Below are 17,824 nucleotides of genomic sequence, written 5' to 3'. Positions count from 1 at the left end.
TGTGTAGTGTCCGTCTATGCGTTCTCCTATGCAAGGAAGGAAGTTGTAAACTCTTCCCAAAATAAAGGGCTTCCTTAAGAAAGCGATAGCCTCTAACGCTTTTTCAGAGGGGATCTCAGGCATGTGTGCACTGCGCTGTGTATGGGGAGAACATCTCTCCATCTTTCTTGAAAAGGGAATTGTTACATCACGGTACCAAATAAAGTGTAGTAATCATATGTATACTAACGTGTTATGTATATATAACATATTATATATAGGTATATCTAACAGGACACATGGTTTTCATCTACTTTAGTGAAGCACTAGGGTTTTGACAATAGAATGGTGAAAACAAAGCCAGGTGTACTGGTCCCAAGAGGATAAAAAAGCCCTCTGGCAACCAGGAAATTTGAGAACGGGAGAAAGATTCCTGACGTGATCGCTGAGGGCGGGGGTGGAGGGAAGGGAAGGATTTTCCTGGCCCTTCCAGAGTTCACATCCGTAGGCCGGCGGCTCTGAGCCTCTGAAGCAGGTCTGCGTGCCGCAGAGCCGCGCGGGCCAGTGGGCGAGCCCATTTCCCCTGCCCGGACTACCGCGGGCCCCGCCAGCGGGGCGGGGCCGGGCGGGCGAGGCGGAGCCGGGGCGTGGCCGCGCGGTGCCGTCGCGCCTCGAGTTCGGTGGCGGGGGCGGCGGCGGCGACGGGCGGAGGGAGCGCGGTCGGTGTCCCTGCGCTCCGAGTCTGCGAGCGCCCGCCGCCGCGGTCAGCCGCGGGTTCACGCCGCCTGCACCCCGAGGGCTGAGCCCCGGCCGCCGCTCCGAGCTCGCATTGGGATCCGCTGCTGCGCGAAGATGGCGACGGACGGCGCGAGCTGCGAGCCCGACTTGTCCCGCGCCCCGGAGGACGCGGCCGGGGCCACGGCGGACGCGGCGGTAACCGAGTTCCCGGGAGAGCGCGGGCCGTGGGGGGGGAGTGGGGACGCGGGCCGGGGGCTGCTCCGCGGTCCCTGCTGGACCTTGCAGTGACGCCTCCGGGACGTCCCCCGGGATGCGTCTTCCCCGGGGTCTCGGGTTCCCGGCGCCACCCTTGTTCGGGGAGCCCTTTCCCTGGTGTTTCCCGTGGTCGGGGTGTCCTGTCCCTCGGGGTGTCTCCAGGGGCAGGGGCGCGTTCGAATGAGGCGAAGAGGCCATCCTGTATGGGGGGGTGAGCTCCCCTTCGCGCGTCCGTGGCGACCCCACGACCACTCCCCGTGCTGCGGGGAATCGGAGCCGGGGGAAGGCTCCGTGTTTCCGGGAGAATCTGACCCCCATTGTTCACCTCTTGGCTGCGCGCGTGGCTGGGAGCGCGTATCGCGGGGTGCCTGGCACCTCTCCGTGGACCCGGAGAGCAGGGAGGGGGCGAGCCAGCGCTAAGCAGGTGTGGGGATGGTGTGTGTGTGTGTGTGTGTGTGTGTGTGTGTGTGTGTGTGTGTGTGTGTGTGTGTGTGTGTGCGTGTGCGCATGAGCCTTCCGGAGGCCCACTGGGAGAGGCCCCGTGCCCAGCCGTGGGCGCTGCTGCCGCTGGTTTCCAGCACTTTGCGTCCTTGGCTGCCTGCTGCTCCAGCGCCTGTTGGTGTGGATCTTTCCGCGGTGCCCAGCGCCCCGGGGAGGGAGGGAGGGGGGAGTTCTGCCACCAGGTCTCCAGACATTGTTCCCCTTCGCTGGGGTCTAGAAGCCGAATGCACTTGGCTGATCCTGGTTTATACATCCTGAATACCCCGGGCACCAGACGCTCGCCCTTGGTTTCCAGTCCTTACTTACCCTGCAGGAGAGCTGGACCCACTTTCTTCTAGGGTGGAGATGACACGTTTTCCGGGATTGAAAAGTGGCTTCGCAGGAGCCACTGCGAATTTCTGTCAAAAGATAAGGCAGACGAAGGAGAGAGAGCCTCCCACTCATGGCTGGTCTCCATCCCCGGTGGGATGGAGTGATGCCGGGTGTGGACGCCCTCTCCAGTGTCTCCCTCCCACTACCTGAGCAGCGGAGCTGGGTAGGGCCCGGGCGATCCGGAGCCTGGACTTCTTGTACTCCTCCCACCTCTGGAGGTAGGGCTTGTCTACAGGGAGAGGAGAGATGTGGAGGAAGGTCCTTGGATGGAGGAGCAGAGCTTGAGTAAGGGAAGGAAGGGGGAAGCTGCGGAGATTCTTGGCAGATACTGAACTAAAACTTCTCATGAAAACTGACTTTCCCATCTTTGCATGGAAAATGAGATTTAAAAAAGAGTCTTTTAAGATTTCAAATGAAACCTTTCCACTAGTAGATTTCTCTATCAGAAGCTCAGAGGAAGGTCGCTGTTAAAAACGGTAATCCTCTCTGGGAAGTTGAAGTGATTGGATGTCCTCATTTTCCAGACATGATAAAGGACCAGGAGACCCCCCCAAAAAAAAGAGGTGTGCCGGTTGACTGCCCCCACAAAACAGAATTTTGTTTCAACACACTTAAAATGTTCTTCTTTGTGCTGCTCTCTGTATCTTAATCACCTGACCAACCACACATAGGCATCAGATTTATGCTATGTAGCTGATAGTTTCATTTGGATAGATTGTAAGCAGAACCTTATTGCCAGGAAGATTCTTTTGTATTAATGAAATCAGTGTTTAAAAATGTTAGAAGTTGGGCCAGGAGTTTGGCCTAGTGGTTAAAGTGCTTGCCTAGCATGCACGAATACCTGGGTTTGATTCCTTGTTACCACATACATAGAAAAAAGCCGGAAGTGGTGCTGAGGCTCAAGTGGTAGAGCTCTAGCCTTGAGAAAGTCCAGGACTGGCAAAAAAAAAAAAAATGTTAGAAGTCTTCGTTTTCACTGCTGATAGAAAGGGATTTGAACATTTTACTCTTGCTAATAGGAATAACCAAGGACAACCCTGTGAAAATGAACCTCCTTTATGAATTGCAGAGGCTCTTTTAAAGTTCTTGTCTAAAAATAACTTTTAAAACTTATTCTTTTTAAAATCAGCTTTTTCGTGATTACTTTTTATGCAATAAAACTAGGCTTTTATTTTTTCCATATATATTTATTTGAAAAGGCTCTTATATCACTGCTTGATCCTATAAGCTGATTTTTTTTAAAGCTAAGTAAAGATTCTTGTTTTTGTTTTTCTTTTTTTGGTAATTGATTATCTTATAATTGAAAATTAAAGATATACTTAGGCATTTGCGGTTCTTGTTAATGGAGAACCTTCTTAAAAGAAGTAATAAGCAATTCCTTTTTGCATTGTAGAGATTTATTTCATTTCTAATTGGTTTACATATTGTGCCTTTTTATATATACATTTGGCAGTGTGGAGCCAATGGGGCCTCCAAAGCAGTAGGCTATTTTTAAAAGTGAATGTTTTCACTAAGTTTTGACTATTTAGATTGTTGCCTAGGAACAAGTTTAATTTATAGTTTTCAGTTTAATATAATTTTCAGTGGAATGTTTTAAATTTAGTTTGTGATCCTTGTTCTTAGCTGTTTAAATCCTAAAAGCATCCCAAGCGTAAAGCTGGCTAACACAGCTACATTATTCAACAGGATCATATTAATAGTCGTTTCTGTGAACCGTGCCGGGAGACCTGGGTTATTTTCAGTGCCTTAGCCAAATGTGATGACTTTTATAGGCCATATTTGCTGTTTCAACTCTGAAAATACATGCTAATGGATAAGACAGTAGGGAAAACAGGAAATCTTCCTGTTTTATTGTCACCAAAGAATTTAGGAGTGCAAGGAAAATGGCGATCTTATTAGAGCTATATTTGGAAAACCAACTAACATTCCTCTCATTCTGGGATTTTTTGGAGCAACTAATATGTAAAAAGTAGTTATAAATTTTGTTACCATAGTGATAGTGACAAGGAGAAAGCTGAACAATCCTTTTCTTTAAAATGATCAGCAGTGTTATTAAATTAATTACTGAAATTAATTTTTAGGTGACAGTATTAAATGTAAAAATAATGTATAAAGGTCTTTTTTTCTGTAGGTTATTGGGCTTGACCTCAGGGTCTGGGTGCTGTCCCCCCAGCCCTTTTGCTCAAGGCTAGCTCTCTACCACTTTGAGCCACAGCTCTACTCTCCACCCCCTTTTCTCTGGTAGTGAATTGGAGATAAGTGTCTCTAGTGGCTCAAATCTGCAAGTCTAGCTACTGAGGAGGCTGAGATCTGGTTTGGAGCTAACCCAGGCAGAAAAGTCCCAGACTTTTATCTCTAATTAATCACAAGTGGCATTGTGGCTTAAGTGGTAGAGTGCCAGCTTTGAGCAAAAAGAAAGCTCAGGAACAGTGCCCAAGCCCAGAATTGGAGCCCCAGAATGGTGGGCATGCACACACCCACCCCCACCCCTCCTCTCCCCCCCACAAAGTCTCATGGACTTTTTGCCTGTTCTGGCTTTGAACTTCAATTCTAACATCTAAACCTCTTGAGTAGCTAGGGTTATAGACATGAGCCACTGGTGTTTGGCTAAAGATTTTTAAACCTATATTTTTTTTCTTTTCTTTCCTTTTATTCTTTTTGGTAGATTGCACGGAACTTGAATTCAGGGCCTGGGCACTGTCCCAGAGCTATTTTTGCTCTACTTTGAGCCAAAGCTCCACTGCCTCCTTAAAAAAAAAAAAAAAGAAGAAGAAGAAGGGGCTGGGGGTTTCGCCTAGTGGTAGAGTGCTTGCCTAGCATGCAAGAAGATCTGAGTTCCATTCCTCGGTACCACATACATAGAAAAAAGCTGGAAGTGGTGCTGAGGCTCAAGTGGTAGAGATCTAGCCTTGAGAAAGTCCAAGGACAGTGCTCAGGCCCTGAGTTCAAGCCCAGGACTGGCAAAAAAAAGAAGAATCTTACGTTTTATGACAGATTTTCACTATGTAGCAGTTTTAGCGTGGCTAAGGCTGGTCTTCAACTTGTCCTGCTGCTACAACCTCTCTATTAGCAGCAAGCATTGCACACATAGACGATCACACTTGGCTTTTTAAAATCTAGGTTGTAATTGTATGGCAACTATTGAATATTGACAGTAAATGCTAGGAGGAAATAATGTAGATATAATACATTTCACTGAACTTTTAACCATGATAGAGAGAGTCATGGGTAACATTTCTCTTACCCCAAGTATCACATGACAGAAGTAGATGATGATTTACATTGTTGAATGAAATCAGATTGTGGTGTCATGAGAGGAAGAAATGACTTGCAGTATAAGTTATAGGAGGTATAAGTAGAGAGAAGTTTCCTAGAGGAAGGATCTGGAAACTTGAATAGAGTCATGGGAGCATTTATGGTGGATGTGGACAGAGATGAAGGGAGGTGATGGGATACTTGCAGTTCTCCCATGTAAGAGGCTTTCACAGAGGAATGTAAGAGTTTCTACTTCAGCCTCACATATGCACTTTAGAAAAGGAGCTTGAAAATTATGTGTGTGTGCACCAGTCCTAGGATCAACTCATCCTTGTCGCTTTGCTTTTTCACTCAAGGTAGTAAGTACTCTTACCACTTGAGCCCTACTCCACTTCTAGATTTTTGGTCACTGTCTTATAAGACTTATAAGTCTTATAAGACTTTCCTGCTCAGGCCAGCATTAAACTGGGAATCCTTAGATCTCAGCTTCCTGAGTAGTTAGGATTACAGGGGTGATTCACTGGCTTTTCATTTCTTGTATTCTTCTGTTTGGGGACTTTATATTTTTGCTCTTGTTGCATTTCTCACAGGAACAATGTTATGTAGAGAAAAATAACTGCCCTGCTGGTATCAATTCTTAGGCTAGATTGCCTGATAACCTTATGTTCATGACCTTCAGAAAACCTTAGGAGTTGAGGAAATGCTTGGTGGCCCTCACACCCCCAGTTATTAACAGGTAATATGGATAGCCAGGTTGTGGCTGGAGGAGAACAGATTCCTGCTTCATGGAAAGTAGCCAGATTTATTTGTAAAGGAAAGTGAAGATGACCTCATCGTGCCAGGACATCATATGTGTTCTGCAGATGCTTACTGAATGAGGAAAGCTGCTACCTAGTACATACCATTAATTGGCAAATTGGAAATTCTAACTGGTGTATTATGAAATTGTAATGAAACTATTGGCTTGAAGTTTGGGTAATAACTAACGTGATGGATTACACAGACTTTAAATCCAAAGATTTCTCTTTCTGCCTCCTTCCTACTCTCCCTCCCTCCCCCTTTCCTTTCCTCTGTTCCTTTCCAACCTGAGGGTCTTGGTACATACAAGGCAAGGATTGCTACTCAGATTTATATCCAGTCCGTTGATATTCCCTCCCCATTTTTATGTCTTCCATTTCCAAACATATATTTTTAAAAATGGCATCAAAATTCTTTCTAGATTTTTTCCAACATTATTAGTTTCTGTCTTGGAGCTGTCTTTTTTCCACATTGATCAGAGGCTAAGAACATAGGGGTACTAGGATGGATGTGAAAATAAGAGGTATGAGGATAAGAAAGAAACAGAAAACACAGGAAAAGGAAATAAAAGGAAAGAGTGTAGCAAAAGGAAGAGATTTGGCAAAGCTTTTGAATTGTTGGTAACTGTACAGAATGTGAGACTGGAATTGAGCTTTCAATGTGCAGGCCTAGGTATTAGTCCTGTCTCTGTCTATATTCTAAGCTCGTGTTCTAAGCCCACTTGAATGTTGTTTTAGAAAGGCTTTATTTAAGGACTTTTGATTTGGATTCTCCACAGAAGTGTCTTTGCTAGGCGTTTATACTACATAAAAGGAAACTTGGCTTTTCTTTTTGCTACAAGAAATGAGAAATGATGTTGGCATTAGTATTAAAGGCTTTTACACTATTTAGTTTAATCTGTAACAAGTAGCATGTACAAAGATGAGATCACATTACCACTGCTTTCTATGGTATGATGTCAACAATGTAGATGTGCTAATTTAAAGGGAAATTGTTTTCTTTGCCTAACTAGGTTGAGGATGTGTATATAAGGTTATCATCCACCCTTCCTGTCCCAGCCTCTTTATTTGAAACTCAGCATGCTGACTTTGCCCCACAGATAATAATCAACACGACAGTCTCCATTTCAAGCTTCATAAAGAACAATTATTGGGTCTGGACGCCCCCTCCTTTGGGGCTCATCAGTCTCCCATGTCCAGCTGGATAGAACACTGAAAGCTGAGTTTGCATGGAAATATACTTTAGTTTTTCCTATGATGAGTTTTCCTCTCCACCAATGAGGAAATGGGAACTGAGAAGAAGTCTGAAAGGAAAAAAAGGAGGTAGCTGGACTTAATTATCCAAGGCTGCAAATCCTGACTGAGCTTTCTGCTTTTCAGTCTAGTTTTCTCTGGGTTAAAATTAGTTAACCTCCCTCAGCAGGTTTCCTTCCTGACATTGTTTGCTAGTCAGTATTACCTCCTCCCAACACACTCACTGAGTTGCTGAGTTGCTTGCCTTGCAGGGAAGACCCCTCCCTGCCAGTATGGTTCATTTGGTATACATAAACTCCTATGCTCTCACTATATAGTTTTTAAAGTCTTCTTTGTTTACATTGCTCTCAATGATTTTGGAAACAATGAGTGGATGATTTTATTCCTCTTATTTAGTTGTCCTAAATTGGATTGTCACATTGTATCTTAATTGTTCTTAAAGTAGACTGAAACATTGTACTTTATACCATCCTGTGCTTTCTATGTTATGGTATGCACATTAGGTAAATAATAGGAAAAGTTAGAGAAAGGGACATACACATTAGGTAAACTCATGTGAAGATGTAATATATTGCTTCCTTGACATATGTAAGGTTAGGGCACCAAATATATAAATAAGTGTAACATTTTGAGGAAATGCTCACAGCAGGCATGATGGACAAGATTATAGAAGGCTCTTACAATGAATTGAGAGAATGAAGGACTTCAGGTCTATGCTGGCATACGGAAGTTGGATTGGAGCTGACTTTTGAGGAAACGTGGGAACTAGATGACTGAGAAAGAAAAAGGAGGAATTGTGAGAGCAGAATTAGAGGCAGGTAGCCTTGTCAGGAAAACTACATAGAGAGAAGGACCAGTGGGAATAAACTCAATGCAAGAAATACTGTTAAGTAATTTGAAAGCATGTTTTCTTATACTTAGAAAATTGAACTTATTTTTTTATGAGTCCAGCATTGATCTCAAAATTCAAGATGTTTTGTTGCTTCTCTGTCACATCTCTATTAACCCGAAAATGTAAATCTTGCTTATTGAGAGTTATAAATGAATTATTAATTATCAGCATATACTATTAAACTGGGAGAAAGATATATTTCTGTAATTTCTGAATAAAGAGGCAAAATCAATTTGCCTCAGGTACTTCTCAAAGGCTTTTTGATTTCAGAGCATGACCTAAATTTCCTCAGTCTAGTAATCTACTTACTCTGATGTACATGAATTCAGGACATTTGTGGGCTGGAGGAGATTTTATAGATCGCTTGGTTCAACATTCTCGTTGTATTGAGAACCAAACAAATGAAACGACTGGCTCCTCTGATGATTGTTCATTAGCCACAGCCCTTACCTCTCCTTCTACTCCATTTCCTGACATTCTTCTTTCTCTCTTAAAGGTATTGGTCAAATATGGTGCAACCTACTGGGTTTTAAAATTTAAGAGAGTGTCTTAATATTGGTGGTTAATAGCCAAAAAAAAAAAAAAAAAGTGACCCCTGTGTGCATGGTAAACAGATTTTCAGTGAGTCACTCTGAAATAACTCTGTGTGTTCAGGCAAAGACTGAAGGAGCATTTCTGCCATAGCAGGTCTGATTATTTTTCAAGGCATTTTGACAACCAATCAGTGGACTGATGTCATTAATTCTTCAAGGATACAGGCAAGGCGTTTTCTGGCTCTGTTTGGGATGGGCTTAGAATTCCCTACAGAAACTTAACATTTTAGATGTGGAGTAAGATTTAAGGAGGACGTAGAGATTGCCTGTGTGTTGTTCAGGCAGCTTACTAAGACTTAACATATTCAGGTTTAGTTTTGCCTGTTCTTTCTGTCTCAGTGAGCCTGTATGAGAAAATTCAGATGAATATACTACTCACTCCTACTCAGATAATTCAGAGCTGTGCAAAACTGATGAATGCAATGAGCTGGGGATGGTTTGTCTCTATTATTTAATACCTGGATATAGTATGCATGCTATACAATAAATAGCATGCAAAATCATTATTCAGTAAGTACATATCAAGATGCAGTAAATTAACACACAATTGATTTTATCCCCAAATGGTGTCCTTCTGTTTGACCAGGCTGAGTTAGCTTGAACCCTATGCCAGGTTTTTATATCATAGGTGATTCTCAAGTGGTTTTCTGCTGTATTTCCTGGAATTGAATACTAGCATTCCTGTTTGATTTTTTTTGTCATGTTTTTCTTTTAACTTTCAATTACTATGTAATGACACTAAGGGTTTTGCATTCTATTTTAAAGGAGCCAACTAAGTTCCACAATAAAGCCCAGTCTGTAAGCACTTATGACATAAATTCTAAGGATAAAAATGTCACTGAATTACTGAATATGTACTTGTGATTTCCTTGCCAAAAGGCAAGGAATGGGTAGGAAAAGACACAGAAAGATGCATTAAACTAAGATTTCATGTAATACATTGTGATGAGAGCCAGATATATACTTCTATTTTTTTCTGTTTTTCTTTTTTATTGTTGGGTTAATGTATAGAAGGGTTACAGTTACAATCGCCAGGTAGTAGGTGTATTACTTCTCACACATTGATACCCCTTCTCATGGTTATTTGTCCCCATTTCCCTTCCCCAGCCCCTCCCAATCATCTTGTTTTCCCCCTTGCCTTTCCTATTTCAAACAAATGTATATATAATATACCATATATGTATATATATTTTAACATTTTGTGAAATATAACCTATGGTTTGGCAAGAATCATGTAGCTCTATTTTTTTTTTTAACCAGTCCTGGGCCTTGAACTCAGGGCCTGGGAACTGTTTCCTTGGATACATTTTCCCCAAGGCTAGTGCTGTGCCACTTGAGCTACAGCACCACTTCCAGCTTTTTCTATGTATGTGGGAATCACACCCTGGACTTTGTACATGCTAGGCAAGCACTCAACCACACTAGCACTCCTGGCCCCAGCTATGTTTTTGTTTTGTTTTTTTTTTTTTCTTTAATGAATTGCCCCTTTATTGGTGATGATAGGTTGACAAACTGAAATGTTGGTGGCAGTCACATGTTATGATGCTGAAGAGCATGAAAGTAGGACAGTCTCTCCTGACTTAAACATGAACCAGAGCCTTAGTAATGTCTTTTATTACTTACTAGTTTTTTAAAATGGAGTGATATGTTTGTGAAGCTTTAGGGAAAAGGTTCAGTTAATTGAAATCTTTAGACCAATCAGCAGCAACACATTAATAAAACATTACTTTCCAAAGCACACAGGAATTGCAGCTTACTCTCCCATCTCAGTGGGAAAAACCCCAGGATAAAATCAGTCTTTCATCATAGTCAATAAACTGAGCTTATAGGATGTGGCCTGGTAGGTTTTCAAAGAAACAGGCTTTTACCCAGTGACCCACCTCTCCCTGCATGAAACATCATCTGGGTTATTAAAAACAATTGGCTGCCTTCATTTAGTGCTTACTTCATTTATATAGGCTCGTTTAATCCAGCACAAAAAGACTTTGCACGGAGAGGTTAGGATTTCCCCTATACAGATGAGCAATAGAGGGTCAGATAGGTTACAGACATGCTTCCTAAAATATAGTGTTTGATCATCAACATCAGTAGGACGTGTTAGAAAGGCAAAATCTCCTTTCCTCACTCTCCATACCAAACAAGACATTTTAGGAGTTGAATCCTACATAGCTATATTCATTCATTTTAATAATACTACTACTAATAATAATAATAAATTCCAAGAGTCTTCCAAAATTTTAGAGCGATTATATGACTATCTATGATAATACTTAGAATTTGAGACCTGGAATATTGATTTTAGTATTCACAGCAGATATCGCCTAAATTAGCCTCCTTAAGCAATGGTGTCCTAGAACAACCTAGCATTTAGGACTGCTATAGGGGTTTTCATCCTCAGGCCTACCTTCACAAAGACTGCTCTGCTCAGTGCATGTGCAAAAAGAAGGTGTTTTTTTTTTTTTTTTTTTTTTTAAAGAGGTCCTTTAAAACATCTTCCTGTATGAGTGATCTAACTCTGGTAGGTGACTTTGGTGTTATCTTTTCCTTTTATGCCACCTATCTCCTTCCAGAAAATTCTTTTGAAATAAGATACGTGAATTCTGTCCATGCCTTGTGAAAGCCCCTAGAATCATCTATGGTATTTGCTATCTTTGCTTCTGTGTGTTCACAGGGATGGCCAACTGTTACACATGTGAGTGCCAAACTATTTCTTCTTGGATGGTGGAATGGTACCCATTTCATCTGTCCTTACAGAGCTCATTTTGGAATGTTGAGGCTGTGGGATTGGGTGTGTCACAAGCTACAACACTCATTTATATATCCTGGTTTTACCGTCTACCGGTTGCACAGTCCATCTGAGTGTGTGTGTGTTTGTGTGTGTTGGCTTTCCTGATTTTGTGGTTTCCTTATCTGAAAATTAAGAATGATGATACCACATGGAGTAGATTTGGTTCTTTGAGAACCCTGTGGAAACCACTGGATGCTATATGCACTTGTGAAGGGCAAGTCCTGGAATGTACTAATAAACAGCTTCATCTGAGTGTGAGAGACATTTGCAGATGCCCTTAGTGGCTAGGATGGTATCTGGGTTTGTCACGTGGTCTTCTTCATAAAGGGAGGAGTAGCTTGGGTGGATACCCTCAGGCTTTGTGCTAACCAGGCCTGGATGGAATGAGCCAGCAGATCCTGAATCAGTTCCAGCTGTATCAGAAGAAACCCAGTTATAAAAGTTGCTATGAGGAAAGACACTGGAGATTCTGAAGACAAAAGAACTGAAAGCTCAGTGTCTCAGTGAAAGCTGAAGCCATGACATAAGATGTTTGGCAGAGGCTATTAATCTAGGGAAGAAAATACTGGGGTCAAGAGAAACTTAGGTGAGGAATTTTGCCCTTGGGGGCAATTGTGCAGTTACTTCCTGGTGTAGCCTAGTCCCTGGAGGCTGCTTCTTCTAGTCACTAGTCTCTGCTTAATTTTCCTTATGGAGTGATAAGTAGATTTTGCTTAAGAAAGGTCTTAGGTAACCCTACAGCCTGCTTTACTATAGGCCCAGTTAACTTCCTAAGAGTAGCAATCTAAGTTTATTAAAGGTTAATCTGCTCTTTTCCCTCCCTTTCTTTCTCTCTTTCTCTCTCTGTATATCATTTGTAAATTGAGCATGATTCTTAGATTCTGTGGAAATTTGTTCTGTGGCAGTGTGGATCTGGGAGTCACACAGATATGGACTTTAGGGATTTGGATTTTTTATTTTATAGTATTCTATTATTTTATATTTTATTTTATTTTAGTGTTGGTCAAATGGAGGGGGAAACTTTTTCTGTGTGTGTGACCTGAGTACTACACATCTGTGGGCCAGATATTGCCAGCTAGTGGCCTCTATTGCAGTGTTCTATAAACATAACCTGTTATTATTGGATGTCCTGGAATTTATAATAACCTCCCAGGAGCCTTTATGTTGGGGCCCTTCTAGGAATGCATCTGTGTTTTCTTTGCTACCCATGAAACTCCTCACCCCCACATACCAGGCTTATTTTGATAGAGACTCCAGAGACTTGAAATCCCTGATGCATAATTTGGTGATAGAATCCAGGTGTGCAGGCCTGCTAGAGAGCTGTAGCTTCTTCTAGGGGAAATTTGGGAAAGTGGCCTTCCAGCTTTTACCTCTCCCTCTAGAGGTAAAGGTACCTCAGAACCGCCTGCATTTCCTGAGACACAGGGTCAAATCATCTACTGGTCCCTCTAGGTTGTATGTATCTTTTCACCTATTCATTACATTTATTTTCAATTTGTTTCAGAGAAAAGAGTTCGATGTGGATACCCTCAGTAAACCAGAGCTCCGCATGCTTCTCAGTGTGATGGAAGGGGAGCTGGAGGCCAGAGACCTTGTTATTGAGGCCCTGCGGGTAAGAACACTCTAGAAACTATGCTCCATGCTGGGCCACCTTCTTTTCACAAGCCAATGGAAGAGCTGCTATTTCTTGGCTTTGGAAACAAAATAGATTTTAAATGTTACCTCAGGGTAACACATATGCCACTGATGCAAAACATGAATCCATAACCTTCATAAGCCAAGTGCCGATGTCAGTTGCTGGTTGGTGATGGGGACAGAGAACAAATTGTTTCATATGGTAGACTTGAGAAAGAGCTATTGGATTTTACAGATCTTTTTCTGCTTGGATGCTGATGGCTCATGACTGTACTCCTGGCTACTCAAGAGATTGAGATTTCGAGGATCAAGATCAAAGCCAGTCTGTGCAGAAATAGCTTTGGGAATCAGTCTTCAGTTAACCAGCAAAATGTTGGGCTGATGGCTTGACTGAGGTGGTAGAATACCAGCTCTGAGTGAAAAAGCCAGGTGAAAATGTGAGACCCTGTGGTTTAAGATTCAGTACTGGCATAAAAAAGTATGAAAGAAATCCTCATGTATCTTTGTATATGTTACATTTTTAGTTAAATGTGTGTGTGTGCACGTGTGTGTGCGTGCACAGCGCACACACATACGTGCACACACACGCACACACACACACACACACACACATCCCAGGCTGGACATAAACTCAAGTTCCTCTTGCTATACCTCTTGAGTGATGGGATTACAAGTCTGCACTACCATTTCTAACTAACATAAATTTTTTATTGATGAAAATATATTTTAAAGAGAATTATATTGATAGAGAATCAATATTGCATGAAGCAGCTGTAGTATAATCAATTTTAATTTACTCTCATGGGAAACATTTTGCCAATGATTGCTTCTTTTTCACACAAGGTAGGAAAATATCTTTGTATATGCCCAAATGAAATCCTGAGGAAAATGCATTGCAGTTTGTGCTTTGGAAAGATGTTCTTGAGGAGAGGTGGCTAAATCATCTGAAAACCACATTGGTAGAGAACCTTTTGAATTAAATGTAACTGAGTGTTCAAAACTGAAGTAGAATCCAACACTAGTGGACCATGCCGAAGTCCTAGCTGCATAAAAGACTGAGATCTGAGAATTGTATTTCTAAGCCAGTCTAGACAGGACTGTCTATGAGATTCTTATCTCCAGTTTACTACCAAAAAGCAGAAAGTGAGAGCTGTGGCTCAGTGATAGAAGGCTAGCTTTGGGCAAAAAGTTCTGGAACAGTAATCTAGTATATAAGGATTATTGTGTAGTTTGTAGATTTCTTGACTTTCATATCTTACTACCAGCATTCGCATCTTTATCTCAGTCTAAGCAAGAAAAAAATAATATGATTTGACTTTGTTACCTGGTATATTGTATATACATTTATTTGTTTATTTAAAATAGGGAAGGGAAGGGAGGAAAACATGATGATTGGGAGGGGTGAGGAGAGTGAATGGGGACAAAAACATGAGAAAGGGGTATCAATGTGTGAGAAGTAAGGCACCCACTACCTGACCAATGTAACTGTAACCCTCTATATGTTACCCTGACAATTAAAAATAAAAATAAAACAAAAAGGCTATAATTATAAAAAAATTAAAATGATCTGTTTTAGTTTCCCATTTCTATGGGTTAGCCTTCTCTCTTTATCTTGGGTTTACATAAAAAGTTGTGTGTGTGTGTGTGTGTGTGTGTGTGTGTGTGTGTGTGTGTGTGTCTGTCTGTCTGTCTGTGTGTCTATCTGTGTATATCATTGAAGCAGTAACTTCCTTTGTCAGTTGTCTTCAGATTTTCTCTTTGTTCTTTAGACAAATGAAAATTGACTTCCTTAAAGCCAGGAATTTTAATCCTTACACATTTCAGAGCTAGATCGCATAATCCAGACTTTCAATTACTTTGGGTACTGCAAGTTTAGAAAAACTAGCCATTTCCTTAAGAAGAGTGTATTCACAGCTCTGTGGGGGCTATCACATAAAGAATTACCTTCTATACTGACATAAAAACAACTGTAGCAAAGAGAGCTAAAATACAGTAGAAGTTTATTTCTAACTTTCAAATAACATTCTGGAGGTGAGTGATCCCAGCTGGAGAAGCAGTTCTATGCCAAGTGGTCTTTCAATGGCTCAGGTTGTTTTTGAATTATACCCCTCTCCTAGAGACTTGGCCGCCTCTGCATGGTTGGAGTTGGATGAAGGCCAGTTTCACAGCCAATGTATGTCTTGGGAGAAGAAGAGGAGTTGAAATCACAACATGTCTTAAGCACATGCTTTCCTTAGCATGGCATGTGTAGCAGGCTCATTGGTGAGAAATTGTGGATACACAGAATTGTCCCGGAGACTAGAAAATGGCCTTGGCTAAATCGACTAAGTACTGTGGGAGGAAGGAGGACTGGAGTAACTTAACAATCTACAAAAGTCCAGATGGAGAGTTTTTACTTGTGTTTAATGTTGTCTTATAAAATATCCTGTGGTATCTTTTTATGTCTCGCCTTCCTTGAGTAACCATTTGCTGAACTAGATAATCTCAACACTCAGAGTCTGAGGTAGGACCCAAATTTCTAGCCTGGCCTGAGATATACAATGTTCATGTTAAAAGAAAAGATACAGCCTGCAGCGCACATAAGAGGAGATATGTTTTTGCCAAAATTTGTGTCTGTTTAGAAAATTACATATCCTCATTTCATATAGTTTAAAGTTAGTTGTTGTAAGTCAGGTCATTCAGACCTAAATTTTTGTTTTACAGACTTGTTAATATGTTCAGAGTTTGCCTCAGGTGATCTTTAAAAAAAATCTAATGTGTTCCTTGGGCTCAAGGGTAAACGAAAAAAGACATTTTAATACCTTTTTTTGTTAAATAAATGCCGATTTTTCTCAATGTCAGTACTATTGACATTTGGAACTGGGTGTTTTGTGGCCAGGGACTTCTCCTATGCAGCATCCTGTAGTGACCTTTTCCTTCACACCAGTAGCAGCTCCCAGTGGTAACCAGCAAGGAAGTTCTCCCTATGGGGAAAATAGTCCCTGTTGAGGAAACTTTCAAGTAACACTGGTGAATGGCAGGTCACTTAAAACAACAGCAGCAGCAGCAACAACAACTTTTGCTAAAGTGAATGTAAGAACTCAAATAATTCAGATATACTTGCATGTAGCGCTTTTTTGATGAATTATTGCTTCTTCAAAGCCAAAATAAATTTACAAATGCCTATTTTAACAAACTTCAAGACCCTTTCAAAACATTTCACATAATTTGCCATAAACATTATATTTTAGGTTCTTATGTGTATGTCAAATGTCTTACTTTTCACACTCATGATTTAAAAGATGCTTATAATTGTAATGCTAAATGGAGAAATCTTGACACAGAGCAAAGACAAATGGTCTGTCTGTCTGTCTGTCTGTGTTTTCAGTGCTGAGGATAGAATCCAGTGCCTCAAACTCTTTAGACCTCTAATCCAAAGGCAGTCTCTTTAAATAGAATATTTATAAACACCTTTTTTTGTATGATAAATTATTGTGAATGTTCCTTTTATGTGTTGTCTGCTTGATGCTGATAAAATGAGTACCAACCTGGCTTTTTATTGGTTTCAAATAAGTAAAACATGAAATCTTTTGTCCTCACAATTCTCTATGAATGCAGGTAATTGATTGACCAAAACATATCCTTTCTCATGCTGTTCATTTTAATTAAAGAGTGAATTAATTTTCTGAGCAGAGCTGAAATTCATGAAAACATAAATTAATGTGTTTTCTTCTGTGTCTACTGAGATAAGGCTCATGTGTAAAAAAAGGAGGAGTGTTCCCCAGCCTTTGCTGTTTTTTTATGCAAGCCCATCAGTTTCCATAAAGTACAAAGAACTAATGAATTTTAATTATTATTGTGTTCAGTCCAATCAGCAAAACACACACACTGTTAGCAGTGATAATTGTTTTTTTTTTAAATGGAGGACTACTAGTCCCTTCCCCCTATAAAAAGCTGTTTTTGCATATTACAGAAAGAGGATGAAGTTGATAATAGCATTAAAGCAAAGGGTTTACTAATTTCATGGAGCTATCTGAGAGAAAGCAATGATACAGCTCAGTGACTGGCCTCTGCCCTGTGCTAGATGTAGATGTAACCGTGTATGAAACCATGAATATACTTTTGTACTTTTTTAAGTACCAATATGTGGACTTTCCAATGAAGAGCTAAATTCTACAATCATTTCCATGTGACTCAAAAATACAGAGTGTGGGCCAGGAGTTTGGCCTAGTGATAGAGTAGCATGCATGAAGACACGGGTTCGATTCCTTGGTACCACATACATAGAAAAATGACGAGAATGGTGCTATGGCTCAAGTGATAGAGCACTAGCCTTGAGAAAGCCCAAGAACAGTGCTTAAGCCAAGTATTCAAGCCCCATACTGTAAAAAAAAATACCTCCCTTGATATATTCTAACATTTTAGTTACTTGATTCTCAAGGTACAAATCCTGGGCTTTGGTGGGAATTTCTCTCCTCACATTTATGAGTAATTCTGTAGCAATAATCTGGAAATTCTACTTCTCTTCTCTAGTTACGACATTCTGGGAAAATAAAAGTAAGACATTTCTGTTGCTATCTTTCAAAGAGTGAATTGTAAATAGATTTTTTTGTGTAGTCCTGGGCTTTAACTCAGGGTCTGAGCACTGTCCTTGTACTTTCTCAAGGCTAGAGCTCTACCACCTGAGCCTCAGCACCAATTCTGGCTTTTTTCTATGTATGGTACTGAGTAATCAAACGCAGGTCTTCGTGCATGTTAGGCAAGCACTCTACCACGAGGCCAAACT

The 17,824-nt window shown here is 41.1% G+C and overlaps 1 protein-coding gene across 2 annotated transcripts in view; it reads left to right on the top strand.

The window, feature by feature from the left end:
* The first annotated feature begins 831 nt into the window (after positions 1-831).
* Positions 832-17,824, top strand: part of Cttnbp2 (cortactin binding protein 2) — a 129,345-nt gene continuing 112,352 nt past the window's right edge. For both annotated transcript variants that reach the window (XR_016535547.1, XM_090333199.1), the window contains exons 1-2: positions 832-912; positions 12,929-13,036. Coding sequence is in view for 1 of the 2 variants with exons in the window: in XM_090333199.1 (XP_090189325.1) it covers positions 832-912; positions 12,929-13,036 (189 nt within the window). In the remaining variant the exon portion in view is untranslated. The remainder of the gene's footprint in view (positions 913-12,928; positions 13,037-17,824) is intronic.

The sequence above is a fragment of the Megascapheus bottae genome, chromosome 5, assembly GCF_031878675.1.
Source record: "Megascapheus bottae isolate mThoBot1 chromosome 5, mThoBot2.hap1, whole genome shotgun sequence".
In the NCBI taxonomy this organism is placed as follows: domain Eukaryota; kingdom Metazoa; phylum Chordata; class Mammalia; order Rodentia; family Geomyidae; genus Megascapheus; species Megascapheus bottae.
Note: the sequence above shows the minus strand (reverse complement) of the source record. Positions and strands in the feature narration are given on the sequence as shown.